Genomic DNA, 16,069 nt, shown 5'->3' with positions numbered 1-16,069 from the left:
TACAATATACATGGACACGATTGCCTCAGGGCTTCATAGTATTTCCTCACAGGCCTTACACGACTGTTTACAATCTTTTCAACCAGCCAATGCATCTGTTCTAATCCAATATGTAGACAATTTGTTGTTGTGCTCTGATTCGTTTATGTCATGTTTAAATTATACTAAACTATTGTTACTTCATCTCTCACAAACAGGACACAAGGTTGCAAAGGACAAATTACAGCCATGTCAGACTAAGGTTAAATACTTGGGACACTGAATAACCCAGGGGCTATGACACTTGACGACTGACAGAATTCAGGCCATACAGACCATGACACTGCCGCAAAACCAGCAGCAAGTCTGTACCTTCTTGGGAATGTGTGGTTACTGCAGAACGTGGATCCCAGGTTTTTCTATTTTGGCACTACCATTGCAGGAATTGGTGTCATCCTCAAAACCTGACCGTGTCACTCACACTGAGGAAACAAAGCAGGCTTTCCTTAATTTTAAGGATAGTCTGACAAAAGCACCAGCCTTGGGAATACCAGATTATGAAAAACCCTTTGAGTTATATTGTACGGAAGCTGATGGCTGCGCAGCAGGTGTCCTCACACAAAAACATGGTGACGCTAGCAGAGCTGTAGCATACTATAGTGCCCAATTGGACACTGTGGCAAGATCACTCCCAACGTGTTTAAGAAGTGTAGCAGTAACTGCTCTGCTGGTAAATAAGACTGAGGATGTAGTATTAGGTCATGATATGATTGTCTATACACCACATGCTGTATCTGCTTTGGTGAATTCTGCCCAAACCAGACATGTTTCCTCAGCTAGGTTCACAAAATGGGAATTAGCCCTAATGGCACCTGCAAATATCACAGTGCAATACGTTAAATCCAGCAACGTACTTCCCATATGTGCCTCAGGATGCACAAAGGGTGGAGAGAGGTGAGGTTCTGGTCGAAGGTGAGTTTTGCAGGTATACTCACACACATGATTGTATGGAATATTTGAATCAGACCTTTACCGCAAGACCTGACGTTCGTGATACACCATTAGAAAATGTAGATTTGACGTTTTACAAGGATGGGAGTTGTCATAGACAGACAGAGGTGAATTATGTACAGGTTATGGTGTTGTAATTGTAAGTGATGAGGATGTCGTAGAGGCTGAACCCCTTGGTCCACCTCATTCAGAACAGGTGGCTGAGCTGGTGGCATTGAGGAGAGCATGTGAGCTGACAGTAGGTAAGTCACCTAATATCTACACTGACTCCAGGTATGCCTTTGGGGTAGTGCATGATTTTGGGCCCCTATGTCGTCCTAGAAATTTCATGACAGCAGCAGGTACACCAGTAGCACACTCATACCACATTAAAGGACTGTTGACAGCAATTCAAAAACCAAAGGCAGTAGCCATCTTTAAGTGTAAGGACCACACGTGCAAGGAAGACCCGGTGTCACTGGGCAATAACAGGGCAGACGAAGCTGCCAAATTGGCAGCAGGCTTAAGAGTGAACATGCCAGTTATTCAAATGATGTTTTTTCAAGCAATTGATGCGCAGAAATTAATTGAGATGCAAAAGTTGTGTTCCATTCAGGAAAAGGCAGTCTGGAGTTCAAAGGGATGTGCCCAGGAGTCCTCCGGACTCTAGAGAGATGGTCAAGGTAGACCTGTTGCTCCCAAGGCATATAAGCCAAGCTTGGCTGAGGCAGCGCACGGTCTGACTCACCTGGTAATAGGTTTTTCTTCTTAAGCTGGAAAGATAGCAATGTCCTGTCTGACGTGCTTGAGGAAGAATGTTGGAAAGACAATACCCACTGAGCCATCACACATCCCTCCGACAGACGGACCTTTTCAGGTAATACAAATTTATTTAGTCCAATTACCACCTTCCAGGAATCTTAAGTATGTATTAGTTTGTACTGATGTATTTTCTAATTGGGTAGAGGCATATCCAGCTGTCACTAATACTGCTGTGTTTACTGCTAAAAAGATTGTTCAGGAGTTTATATGCAGATACGGTATCCCTAGGATCATCGAAAGTGATAGGGGTACTTATTTCACTGGTGATGTTTTCCAGAACATGTATAAGCTTATGGGTATTAATAGTAGGCTTCACACCCCTTATTGACCGCAAGCCAGTGCCAAGGTGGAGAGGGTAAACGGCACTATTAAAAATAAATTGAGTAAAATCATGGCTGAGACTGGACTAGGATGGCCAGAAGCCTTACCGCTAGTCCTTGATAGCATCAGAACTACTCCTAGACCTCCTCTTAGTCTGTCCCCCTTTGAGATATTGTTTGGCAAACAACCGCATTTGATAATAAGTCCACAGGATGATTTAAAAAGTAATAATGAAGTTACGGTGAAATACCTTATAAACATGAGTAAACAGCTGAAACAGCAGCAAGAGAAATTGAAATTGTTGTCACCTGAAATACCAGAAACAAACTGTCATGATGTTGAACCTGGTGAATTTGTTATGATTCGAAATTTCTGATGTTCAAGTTGTTTGACTGATCGGTGGGAAGGTCCATATCAAGTGTCACTGACGAGTACGACATCCTTGAAGGTAGCAGAGAGAGATACCTGGGTCCATTCCACTCACTGCAGAAAGATCATGCACCCGGAGGAGATACAAGGCGGAGTTGATACAGATAATGTGGACCTGTCGATTGCGAGCATGTTCCAGGAGAGTTAGAGACCTCAGTGGGACACCTGAGCTATAGAAAAATGCAGACCACTATTCCAGCAATGGAATGGCGGACAGGAGCATTGTTTATGCTTTCTTCCAGAATTCTCATTATCCTTATTTGTTTCGGGATTTCCTGTTCCTGTGGCGGAGGACAGATTGCGGAGTGGGAGGTCGAGGGTGATGTCAATAGAGTGGAGTCAAAGGAGAAAGTAACAAAACAATCAGGGGAGTTTATGGTCGACCTCAGTATTAGAGTTATTAAGAGATATGTTAACCATGAAACTCGGAGACAGTGTGAGGGGTTATTGTCTGAGGAATATTGTATTAGTGAGCATTGTGGATCCCTAATTGATGAAAATTGCATTCAACACTGCCAGTCAAAGAGTAATCAGTATTTGGGTGGGCATCCTTTAGAGGATTATTATTCCTTAGTGGGTAAGGTCTTAAACCAGACCAAATGTTGGGTGTGTTCTCACATGCCTCAAGGACAGTTTAATCTAGGATTAGTGCCATTCCCATTAAATTTCTCTGAGGCCCTTGAGTTGCATGAGGGAAAAACGGTAGTCAAGAAATATGATATTTATAAACTCCCTAGTTTTAAGCTCCACCAGTACCAGGTAGCTAGATCACTGGTATGCTTAAATATCACAAATTTTGGGGAACCAGGAAATTGGGAGATGATAGGGAACAATCAGACATTGACCTACTCACATAGACCTGATGGTGAGCCTGTTGACTCCGAACTTGTATGCAGAATTCTTGCAAATGGGAGACATTTCCGGTATAGGTACACATGTAGAAATTATAAGATAATGGTTGGCAGAGTACCTTTGGGGTTTTGTGCAGATTTTATGCAAACTAAAATGTGTACCAGTCAAATGGGTGGAAGAGAGGCAGGAGCCTTTGTAAGAATAATATGTTCCATGATAATGATGCATTCTATTCCTTATGTTCTCCCAGATGATGTATATTTTATATGTGGAAGAAAAGGTACAAGTGGCTCTCTCCGAGTTCTGAAGGTTTATGTTATATTGGGAGAGTGATCCCAGAGGTTATGACTCTTACACATGATGAAATGATTAGTATCCATAAAACTGCTCTACCTCCATACATACACACTCTGTATGAAAATCGTGATAAAAGAAATGTAATACCTTCTGAAGAACACAAAGCCACACAATTGATTAGTGAAACAACTGGGTTTCAAATCTTAGTAGCATTAGACCCCACAAGGACCGCTCAGGGAACTTTAAATTTTAGAGACATTAAAGATCTGGCCAAATTGATAGATAATATCACTGAGATGTATGATGATACTTTCAGATATACTGGTAAGGAGCTGCAAGCTTATAAAAAGGAATTGATACAGCATAGGCTAGTGATAAATTATTTAACATTTATTACTGGTGGATATTGTGTGACTCTGGCCACCCAATTCGGTGTCAAGTGTTGTACATACATCACTAGTAATGCTAGTAACCCCAACGAGGTGATTGACCGGAAAATAGATGAAATCCTACAGTTAAAATGGGAATTTTGGAAGCACCATAATATGTCTGTGTATGAGACAGAGGTAAAGGTAAAAGAATGGTTCTCATGGTTAAACCCTGTCAGATGGTTTGCTGGTCTGGGAGAGTGGGTACAGGAGATGGTTGCTAGTATAGGTAAGCTCCTTATTCTCATACTGATTGCCATTTTAGTAATAGGCCTTAGTGGTAAATGTGTTATTGCTGTGCTGAAGTGTGGAAAAGGTAACACCAGGGTAACCAGTAAAAAATAAATCATAATGGTGGTGAATAGTGGTAATATGGGTACTAAGGTTAATAAAGAAACTGCAATACAATCCACCAGAAATTGAATGTACCATAAAATAATCAGACATAATAAAGATGTATTGTAAATGTTCTATAGGACATCCTAGATAAGGTAACCTCAAGTCCCCCAACTCCATCCTTATAGGTTTGATGAGATCCCACATCCTACCAATGATCCCCATAGATCCGCAGATGGCGTATAAGGGTTGTTTTACCCTCCTTGAAGCATCTTATTAATGGTTCAGTGACCAATTAGTGTCACACAGTTTACAACATTTGAATAATAATTTGTTATGTCTCGTTAAATAAGTTAAGAACAAAAGGAGATAGTTTATGTTTGCTATCAAAGGGTGGACTGTCAAAGTCAAATAATTGGTTATGATCGCTTGCAAATAATTAACTGACGATCTCATCGGTGATGGTCTGATGATGAGTTAATTGGATGCTGCTCTGTGTCAGCGCAATCCAATGTGCACAATTGTGTTCCCACTGCACCTACATACACGGACGCACACTTGCATACATATGCATAGATTCATATACATAGATGATTGCATGTGCACCCACATGCGTAAACATAGACACTTTTATACATACACACATATACACAGTTGCTATTGCAAATATACAAATGCACAACGCACATTAGCGAATAAAATATAAACACATACACAGTGCATGTTTGCGCTGTACACAACCCCTGCACACAGCGCACCTTTTGTGCTGCATTCAGATGCACAACGCATAGTTACATATAATCATAAATATACACACATTGATGATCGTATATGCACTCATATAAGTACACGTGGACGCACGTAGGCTTACTTGTATTTGATACACATTGATGAACACTTTCTCAATTTAATATACAGACGCACATTAGCGACCACAAACATATATATATATGCACGCACTCATAAAGATTATGATATAAAATGTATGTATTTGATATTAAAGATATAGAACATCATAGACATGTCATGTTTAGTATTATACTGACACCCTGTTTATTTGCAGACTTCCGGTTCTATCAGCAAGGAAGTCACCTCTTGTGTCCTCAAGTTATGGATCATAGAGAGATATTGGTTAGATATTGTGACTCTGTATGTAGTGTCTTAGCTAGATTCAACCAGTTCTTCGGCGGGAAAACTACACAAAGAGACATCTGGAGAAAGGAGCCATACCCCTATGAACTGACCAATGACAAGATCACCCAGGAGCAAGAACCAATAAAATCATGCATGCGTGTCTCTATTGTTGTTGTAAAACTTTGGAAGGTATATAGACGTGCTTTTGGGGCTAGATCTCAGTCATACCCATTTGATGACCGCAGACGTCAGGATTGAGGACTGGGACCTGGATCCGGGGCGCTTGCGTATGTATTGGCTGTACCTTGTATTATAATTGTTATTTGCGCTCATTGTCTAGATCAAAGTGCGTATTTTTCTTTTATTGAATAATATAACTTTTTGTGCTTTGGAACCACAATTGGGCTGGACAGCAATTATTTCTTTAGCGATTTGCAGCGCTAAAAAGCGACTAGCGATTAAGGGGTATCGATATGCCCTATTACCTTCTGTACCAGCCCCAATCACCTTCCTCTGTCCCCAGTCTATATCACCTTCCTCTGCCCCCAGCCACTATCACCTTCTACCTCAGCCCCCATCACTTTCCTCTGCCCCCAGCCCCCATTACCTTCCTCTGCCCCCAGCCCCTATCACCTTCTGCCCCAGCCCCATCACCTTCCTCTGACCCCTTCACCATCCTCCATCACCTTTCTTTCCCCCAGCCCCTGTCCCCTTCTGCCCCCAGACCCCATCACCTTTCTCTGTCCCCTTCATCTACCTCCAACCCTCATCACCTTCCTCTGTCCCAAGCCCCTATTGCCTTCTTCTGTCCCCAGCCCCCATCACCTTTCTCTGCCCACAGCCTCTATCCCCTATCACCTCAACTCCCAGTCCTTACTACCACAGTGGCGCAGACTGCCTGACGGGCAGAGAAGATGTGCGGTGACATGAGCTATGACACCGCCCCGGTTAAATCCAGATATTGTGTTGTTGCAGGAGACACACTGGGTACAGGGAGATGAATGTGCCCTCTGGGCCAGATGGATTGGAGAATGCATTACAGATCTAAATCAAGAGGGGTAGCGATGCTATTTTACCGGAATCTATGATATTCCATTTTAGACAAGCTAATAGACCCAGAGGGTCATTACCTGCTAGTGGATTTGACTGTTGAAGGACGTAATTGCACAATATTTAACCTATATGTTCCGAATTTATCTCCAAACCAAGTTTTGGCTAAACTATCTCAGGTGTTAGCACATAGGTGCATGAGCTAATTTTAGCAGGGAATTACAATTCAGTGGATGACCCCACTATATAGATAGGTCTCCAACAGTAAATAGGCCTAATACACCTTCTTGGTATTATATACAGTCCCTCAAAACTTTACATCAACTTTCTGATCCATTGAGGTATTTACATGGTTCAGAGCGTACATTTACTCACCTTTCCCGAGCTCACCAATCATTGTCCAGGATTGACTTTTTCCTTATTTCAAATTCTTTAATGTCACAGGTACATGAGTCGGAGATTCATGAGATATTAATTTTGGATAAGGCCGAGTGTCTTTGGATTTGTGGCACGCTTCTTTAACCTCTGCGGATCGTCTATGGCGATTTCCAGATTATTTAGCTAAATCAGAGGACTTTAAACGGTACTTAACAATGTCATGGTCCAATTATTTTGATGACAATTTGGAACACTGGCAAGACATTGTTTTGTTCTGGAGTGCTTCTAAGTCGGTTATGCCAGGCCATATCTTACAATATCAAAAGGATTTTTTACCAGGGTAAAAGATTAGGCACAATTGAGGATGTTGTTCTAATAGCTGCTGCTAAAAAATAAGGGAGTAGTCTATTCCCTACTAAATGACAATACAAATACAATTACAGAGCTAATCAACATAGAAACCACAATGGTAATGATGAATTGATAATTAATACATTTATTTAAGATAACATAAAATCTGTGAACGTAATTAAGTACAATTGTACATATTCCTATCTAAAAGCAATTAATCAAATCAACTGCAGTAAAAAAAAACAATGTCTATCGAGCGTAACATTAATGTCACTGTGTGTTTTTTATAGCTTGTTCCTGTTGGAATGGAATGAACTATGTAGGCTTAACAATCAATACTTGTGACTCTCTATTCAGTATAGACTACTGTTACAGAGAGAAGCGTGGTGGATTGATTACCTTAATACTGTGAAGCCGAATTGGCTGAATTACTCTCTCACTTTGTCCTGTTTTCTGTGAAAATTGTTAAATTTATTTGATGTATTACTTAAGTATACATAGTTAGTGCTGTGTTACAATATTTCATTTGTCTATGGTCTCCATGGTGATTGAGCTTTCACTTTGTTCCTAAAGGAAAGCATTCCCCCTGTAACGGACGTCACTTCTGCACACATGTGCTATGAGGGACTCCGAAAGGGAAGAGATTGTTTGATGTGGCTACTCACTTTCATGGTGTTCATATATAAGGTAAGGTATGTTTTTGTTGTTTTTTATGTTCCTGACGAAGGTTGTAATATACCGAAACCGTTGAACTACATTTTAAGGTCATTGTGACCGAGTATAATTTGACTGAGAGTGCCACCGTCAGTTTTCTTTATAATATATTAGAAATATTTATACAAATCAGATGAGATACTTATGTACGAACAGCTTTCTGTTGTCATCTGGGCATTTAGCACAATGCTTGAAGCAACAGAAAGGTGCACTTTGGTCCTTAATGTGTACAGATACGTTATTGAAAGTTCCAGATGTCAGGCAGTCAGTTCAACTATTAGATATGTGTGACCAGCTAAAGTGGAAGATAGTGAGTTGAAGAAATATCAAGTAATATGGATAGTGGTTTTCAAAGGTACAAAAGAAAGAAAATATAAAAAAATATGAAAAATATATTCACATGAGGACACATTACTATTTTAAAAAGTAATATTGCTTATTTATGAAGTACCCAGCTATAATTCTCCCTGTGGATAATTGCCACATTTCGTATGTTATTACTTATATGGTTGGAGTACTGGGATGTATTCAGGAAGCCAATGGTCTAAATGCCGACCGCCGGCTTCCCGACTGTCTAATCCCGGCAAGCGGTCTAATGACAGGCGTCGAAATCCTGACGCCTGTCATTTTACCTATGCTGGGAGCCCGATGCCCGGCATACCGAACGAAGGTAAGCTGGGCGCCGGGCGCGGACAGCAGCGGGTGGGGAGGGTTAGGTTAGGGTCTCCTGGGGGGGACTTAGGGTTAGGCACCCCCGGGAAAGTTAGGATTAGGCTAGGGGAAGGGGGGTTTAGGGTTCGGCACCCCCAGGGGGGGAGGTTAGGGACAGGCTCCCCTCCCCCGGGAGATTTAGGTTTAGGCTGTGGGGAAGAGGGTTTAGGTTTAGGCTCTTACAGGGGAGGTTAGGGTTAGGCACTTGGGGAGGGGGGTTAGACACCCCTAAGGGAGGGTTACGGTTAAGGGGGTTAGTCTTCACTGCCGGTCTTCCGTCATCGGGATTAGAACTGCTAGAGCACTGTATATATAATAATCTTTTTGTGTATTATTGTAAAAACGCCCTTTAAGAAAAATTTTAACAAATAGGGCAGAAATTTGTCTATTTTATGAAGTAGGAACTCTCTGACAGTTCTGGTTTCTTTTTTTTTTATTTTTACCTGAGTGTGTATAGAAATAGCACTTTACACTGTAAAAACTTCAAATAGGAACGTTAGTCTCAATATCTTTCATCCAATACACAAATATTTTATGGTAAAAAAACACAATCATTTATTGACAAAATTACAAGGATAGGACAGAAAACAAGTGGTAGGTAGCAAGCGTACAAAATAGTACAATAGTACAAACTAGTCCAGGTAATAGGTCCATCCCAACGGGTTTCATTTCAGGTCAGACATCATCATGATCCTAAATGGCCTATAGCATATAGTTATAGGGTTAGCAGTCAAACAATAAATGAAATTGACTTAATGTCACTTCTGGTGATATCACCTACAATATGTCACTATTTTATCAAAATTTATATAGTCCACAAGAATCACTCAATTCAACAAACCAGAGAGAGTGCCGCTGTCAGATTTCTATATTTTTCCTGGTGGAATTGGATGGCACCCAGCACTTTTGTGATTTAAACAGCATATGGGAGTGCCAAGTGTTTGGTCTTCATAATATATTATAAATATATGTGAAGCATTGACAAGTATTTGGAGTACACTGAACCTTAAAATGTCCCCTAAAAGTAGGTTTTATAGTGAAGATAGCACTGGTGACCAAGTTTTCTATAACAAGTATTCCATACTGAGGTACTGTATACATTATGTAAGTAGAAAGGAAGTTTTTTTAATGGTGAAAAGCAGCTTATGAACAAAATGAGAAGCTCTGAGTGCCCTCTTTAGTATTATATGGCCAGAGCATCCTGATGTTTCCTTTGTGCCAGCCAAGCAGTGAGGACTCAAGCTGCTGTTCATAGGAGATCCACCAGAGAAAAGCAACTAGAGCAGAACACTTTCGTAAAAGAGAGAATAACTTGGGGGGAGTGGGTCTCTTTTACTAGCTGCTGGGCACTAAAACCAGGAGCAACAGACGCAAGAGAGACGACCTACGCCACTGCATATGCGCATCTCCCCACAGTGATTTTCTAGTGATGGCCATCGCAGGCTGTACCATCGATGGTGAATGGTTTTCAACCATCTGTAGATGCTCATTCATTGCCAGACATTGAGTACACAATTGGTGCCGTGCCATCAATGGCAAAACTCCCACATGCCTTCAGCCATAGACATCAAAGGTTTGAAAACATTGATGGTTGATGTCTATCCCTATGTCATTCTAATACCTCTATCCCAGGTAACGGGTGCCCCTGAGTGTCCTCCCGCAGTGGAGACTGTGCTGAGACCTCAAATTAACACTCTATTACCTTCACTATATATATTACCTATATCCTGTTGCCACCACTGCATGACTGCAGTATAAATGTGTGTATGCACTAGGCACACTACAATGCCCAGCATACCCTATACAGCTCCTGGCTTCAACTGGATATCATTACATCCTGTGCTGCTGCTGCATACTATTGACCCTGTGTTACCCTGCACCTGCTTCTCCCAGGGTAATAAACCATTATCTGGTTAAGATTTTCAGCCATGTGGATTGACCTCCATTGACACCACAAAACTGGGTGGAATAAATGGTGATCCTACAGGAACTTCAATGCTCTTCAAAGAGATGTACCCACAGACACTCATTTACACAATAATCTTTGTGCATGTACCTAACTCCTGACCAGGCAAATCATAGAGATGTAATAACCACAACTGATAGTGATGATAATAGGACATTATTCACTGGTTTAAATTGTTTTAAAAGGGAGATGTTTTAAACCTTCAAAAAAGGACAAGTTGAGAATTTGCCTATAATAACCAATCAGCTGCTACAATAGCTATCATTTGTCAAGTGGATTCTCTAAAGTAGTTGGTAGAATCTGATTGTTTACAAATGGGCAACTTCTCTACTTGTCTACTTTAGATTTGATACATCTCCGCCTAAAATATGGATTGGATTATTTTGAACTTAAGTATATACTAGTTGACTTTGAATGAATTACTGAATACTATAATATAGCGTGTTATATTAAATCATACATTTTAGTAGTTGTAAAATGATGGCTCTCCATAAACATTTGCTAATAAATTTCTATCACCCCAATAAAGCATGCTAGACACTGATGATTAATCCACAAGAGCTTTATTTAATGCTGTAAAATGCTTTCAGCTTGGAAACTTCAGCTGTTGGATGTTATTGGATTAAAGTTCTTGATCGTTCTCAACAGAGTTGCAGTCTGCATAAAGAAGGTAAAGAATGATTATAGTACTGTAGACCAATAGGAATAAGTAAACACTGCAATGGCATCTATGATATTATCCCACACATGTAGAAATGAAGGCGGTACCCATAATAACCAATCAGATTATGTATTTTTTCTACTGCCATTTCAGAAATATAAGTATATATATGTGTTTGGTTAGTAATTAAAATGGGCAACACCTAATGTTCTGCATGGTTATGTTTAGAACATACAGTTTTACAGTATTAAGTGTTGCCTAGTATATCTACTAAAGCATATGCCATAATTATTTTATACATTTAAAAATATTACTTGTTTTCAAGAATTCAGTGTTCATTTGTATTTCTATATATAGCATATATTACATAAAGATAGTGGTAGTATTTTATATTAGCTCAAGTACTAAGTAGTGTAAGACCCTGTCTAAGTACAGAGGTTCTTCATCACCTTTATGACATTCCAAAGTGTTATGTCATTGGAAAATAATGAGCGTTTTTATTTACCAAGTTTAAAATTACCTATGTCAAACAAAACACACAACCTAATAAACAATCACTTTTAATTGCTATAGTGCAAGGTAAACAAGTAAAAGGACATCTAATTACTTTCTGTGGGTTACTTCTTCTTATACCCCTTTTCCACCAAAATTCCGGGTCTGATCGCTCACACCAGAGTCGGGTCAGCATAGACCCGGCTTTTCCGGAGAGAAAGTGGTCGCTTGGAGATGACGTCATCTCCAAGCGCCACTGAAGCCGGACCAATCAGCTGGCTAGCCGTGCACTCCAGGTCATCGTGACCCGGAGTGCGCTGTTCTCACAGCAGGATTTCACCTGCTAGTTACCTAGGTTGGATTGACGGGTCACTCGACCTGGCAATCCAACCCTCTACCCTTTTACACCAGGGAGCTGCCCGGGTTAACCCTTCAATAACCCAGGTTTTAGCTCCGGTGTAAAAGGGGTATTAGTTTGAAATGAAGTTTTGTAATTATTTAGCTCTTAAGCTGCATACACACACAACAACTTTTTAAACGATATCGTTTAACAATAATTGTTTGTAAAAATCGTTCACTTTCTGAGTCAAACGATGAACGATTTTCGTTCATGCGCGTTCACGTTTGTAGTTTGTATTTTGTAGTTCAGTCAGACTTGTCAACTCAACGATTTTCAGTAACGGAATATGCAAAAATCGTTTGTAGTTCTAAAAAATCGTTCATTACATTTAAATGAACATTGTAAATGAACAACTTTAGTAAACGATTTTAGTTCATTTTTTCAAGGTAGAAAATCGTTTACTAAAATCGTTCATTAACTAAATCGTTGTGTGCGTATGCACCTTAAATCTAATATTGTTTGCTATACAATAATACATTTTAAGGCAGTTTTCACAATAACTATTTCCATTTGTTATTTTGTCTGTAAAGATTTATTTTTCTGTCATTGCTAGCAATGTAATATAAACTCACTTATCAATTGATTTTATACTAATGTTGATTGCACAATTAGATACATGCAAAACAATATGAGCTTTGAGAGATATTTGAGACAGCACAAAAACAAAATGGGAACAATATTATAGAGGCAATACAAGTTTCTTTTTCTTTTTATAGGATTGAATGAATTATACACTGGAGGAGACCACAGGAATTCAATTCTGACAGAGTGCAAAAAAAATAATTACACTTGAAAATCTGGAAGCCATATTTATGTGAATTTTAGGGCATACTCTGTTTGGTGAAACATATTTGCAATGCTGTGGTCCGGTTTTGTCCGATTTCATTTGCGTAGGATTTTTTTCTAAGTTTTAATAAGTACAACATTTTATATTTGTTGAGAAAAGTGAACCGTATTTTCTTGGTAATCCTAGGTAAACTGCATGTAACTTTAAAGTTTGGTCTACACATCAAGGCACTAGCGGGGAAACATAAATAACCTAACCTGTTACCAATCAGAGGGAAAACATTACATTATCACAGAGTATCCTTACCTCTCATTAGATTAAACACAATGGGGGGGATTCAGAGGTAGACGCATTTGCAGTAACTACTGCGTCTTTATGTTGATGCCGCAGCCGGTGGGCATCCTATTGAGATGCCCACCAGCCAAGGTGCGGATCTGACAATATGTGCACAAAGATACACCATCCATCAGCCACAATATAGGACATTAGAGCTACCTTGCGGCTGCTCAGAATGTCCATGGGAGCCAGTGCCAGTGGAACTGTCTTTCGATGCAGTCCGTGACACCGGCTCATCCCTGACACGTGACATGCCCACCACCGTTAGTCACCCACCAGTCACCACCCAGGAACGCCTAGCAAAACTACATGAATCTCCATTCAATTCCAATATGCGTCCTCCCAGTGCATATCGGATGTATGTGCAGAATTATAACATTGGGCATTTGTGTACAATGTTTTAATTCTGTCCTCCAGTAAATCACCCCCAATATCACCTAGTTTGAGAAATATCATCAAGGTATGTAACAGTCAACAAATGTAAGATTGCAGAACGTATATATATGTCAGTATAAAATCATTTTATATTAATGATTTAAGTCAGGTGTCGTACCTTTTCTGTATTAATGTTCAACTGCTGCTTTCACATGTGCGAAGAGTAGTGGTTTCTGTAAAATAATAATATAAAACAGTCATAAAAAAGTCAGTAGTGCATCTTTATTCTGTACCATATGTGTATGTATGTATGTATATATATATATATATATATATATATATATATATGTATATATATATATATAAATAATTTGGCGGCACTCAAAGACCTATGCAATGGTTTCTTGTATTATGTTTCCATATGCCAACATTTAAGGGCTCACATGTCCTTTTATCAAGACAAGACCTGCGAGTCCTGAAATGTTGGCTTATGGAAACATAATAGAAGAAACTTTTCCATAAGTCTTTTAATGCCGCTAAATTCTCATGTTTCTCCTGCGTTACATGTGAGGAGGACACCGGAGCAGCAATAACTATAGCAGTGTGAGTGCTGAACTGCACCAGTAATTATATATCGTATATAAACTTGTGTAATTCACATCTGTCCCAAATTAAAGGGATGATATGGAATATATATATATATATATATATAATGGAGTAATCTGTGAAGTCCACCATAACTTTTATTCAATATTTCAGTTTTATTATTTTAAATGAAACGCTGAATGCAAGCTAGGTAGACTTCACCAATTGATTTATGAAATATATAAAGCCCTGTGGGTACCACAACAGATTACCCATATTACACTACCTGCAGCTGTGAGGGCACCCAGACAAGTTGTGGATATGTAAGGGACAGCGTGCCTGATTCAAAGTTGAACGCTATTCTGAGGTTAATGCAGTTGAGCAAGTTATCGGTGGTTTGTGCAAACGTCACAGCCGCCTTGTGCATACAGAGAACACAGCTCCAGCGTCTTAATTACCAGGTCCCATCTGAGTGACCATAGTTTCAGTCGAGGAGTCCATGTTTGGAAAATCTGGATACAATGCTGCGTTTGTGTGTACACAGTCTACGAGGGCTCTGGTGGGCGTTTCAGTACAAATTACGCCAGCTGATGCATTAGCATATTTTAGCAATTGCTAAGCGGCAAAATTCACAAATGTGTTTGCATTAGCGTACAACTCTGACTCAGGCCAAGAGTGTATTCACAGCATTACATACCTCTAATTCAAAGCATGTCTTGTGATCAGCTTCTTCACAGCATTTCTTTGATACTTTGGAGAACTCATTGATGAGTTCATTCAGTTTGTCTTGTTCTAAGGTTGGCTTCAGTTTCACCAGGTGGATAAGCAATCTGTGAATAAACAATTCACAGATTATGATGCAGTAAAGACATGTTCTGTAGCTATGCAGTATCATTTAATATTTCCAGTGTTACAATAAAGAGGAATGGACAGGGATGAAGATCTTCTAAGAAATAAAAATGTTTGCATGGATAAGACTGGATTTGAAAACTACAGTAAAAGGGAGTTACAGTACAATAAATGTAGTTCTGCAAATAATGCTAGATTCCCAGAATTATATGTACGACACTGTGAGGCTTCTGCAATAGGACATTCTTAATAGAGATGTGCGGTTTGGTTCTCCAGAAATCCGAATCCACCCGAATTTTGTGAATCTGGGTAAATCCAAGTCGCGGTTCTAATCTTCTGAGGAGATCCGGGTAAATCTGGGTCGCGGTTCTGATCTCCTGAGTTTATCTGGTTTTTTTAAAACTTTTTATCTATTTTTTATTTAAAAAATCCAGATCCAAAACCAAAACACTTAAGGGTGGTTTGCATAACCAAATCCAGATCCAAAACCTTGAAGGAGATACAGATACAAAACCAAAACACAGGGGTCGGTGCACATCACTAATTCTTTCTATCATGCAAAAAACATGCAAAAAACAATGCAGGTTGCAAAAATAGTAAAACTATAAAGTTCAGTTTAATGAGCATCCCTTTCCAAAGCAGCTGTGCTGTGTTTTCGGACATTCCTGGTTTTGTATTTCATTTTATTGAAGCTTTAAATTCAATGGCTGAAATGGAGCAGTTTGAAAAGCGCAGTTTTGTACATTTACCCCTATGAGTCTAAGGACCTGATATAGAAGTGGACGCAATGCCAATGATCACGGAGTTCAGCTCATTTTGCAGCTGG

At 39.7% G+C, this 16,069-nt stretch overlaps 1 protein-coding gene across 1 annotated transcript in view; it reads right to left on the bottom strand.

Moving 5' to 3' along the window:
* Positions 1-11,388: 11,388 nt before the first annotated feature.
* Positions 11,389-16,069, bottom strand: part of LOC148505405 (albumin-like) — a 33,452-nt gene continuing 28,771 nt past the window's right edge. Inside the window, exons 14-16 of the mRNA XM_088448245.1 lie at positions 15,092-15,224; positions 13,988-14,042; positions 11,389-11,415 (exon numbers count right to left, since the gene is read on the bottom strand). Of these exons, the coding sequence (XP_088304371.1) occupies positions 13,998-14,042; positions 15,092-15,224 (178 nt within the window). The 3' untranslated portion in view covers positions 11,389-11,415; positions 13,988-13,997. The remainder of the gene's footprint in view (positions 11,416-13,987; positions 14,043-15,091; positions 15,225-16,069) is intronic.

Source organism: Taudactylus pleione, unplaced genomic scaffold, assembly GCF_031769625.1.
Source record: "Taudactylus pleione unplaced genomic scaffold, aTauple2 ptg000454l, whole genome shotgun sequence".
Classification (NCBI taxonomy): Eukaryota; Metazoa; Chordata; class Amphibia; order Anura; family Myobatrachidae; genus Taudactylus; species Taudactylus pleione.
The sequence above is the reverse complement of the archived record's forward strand: the minus strand, read 5'-3'. Positions and strand labels throughout refer to the sequence as shown.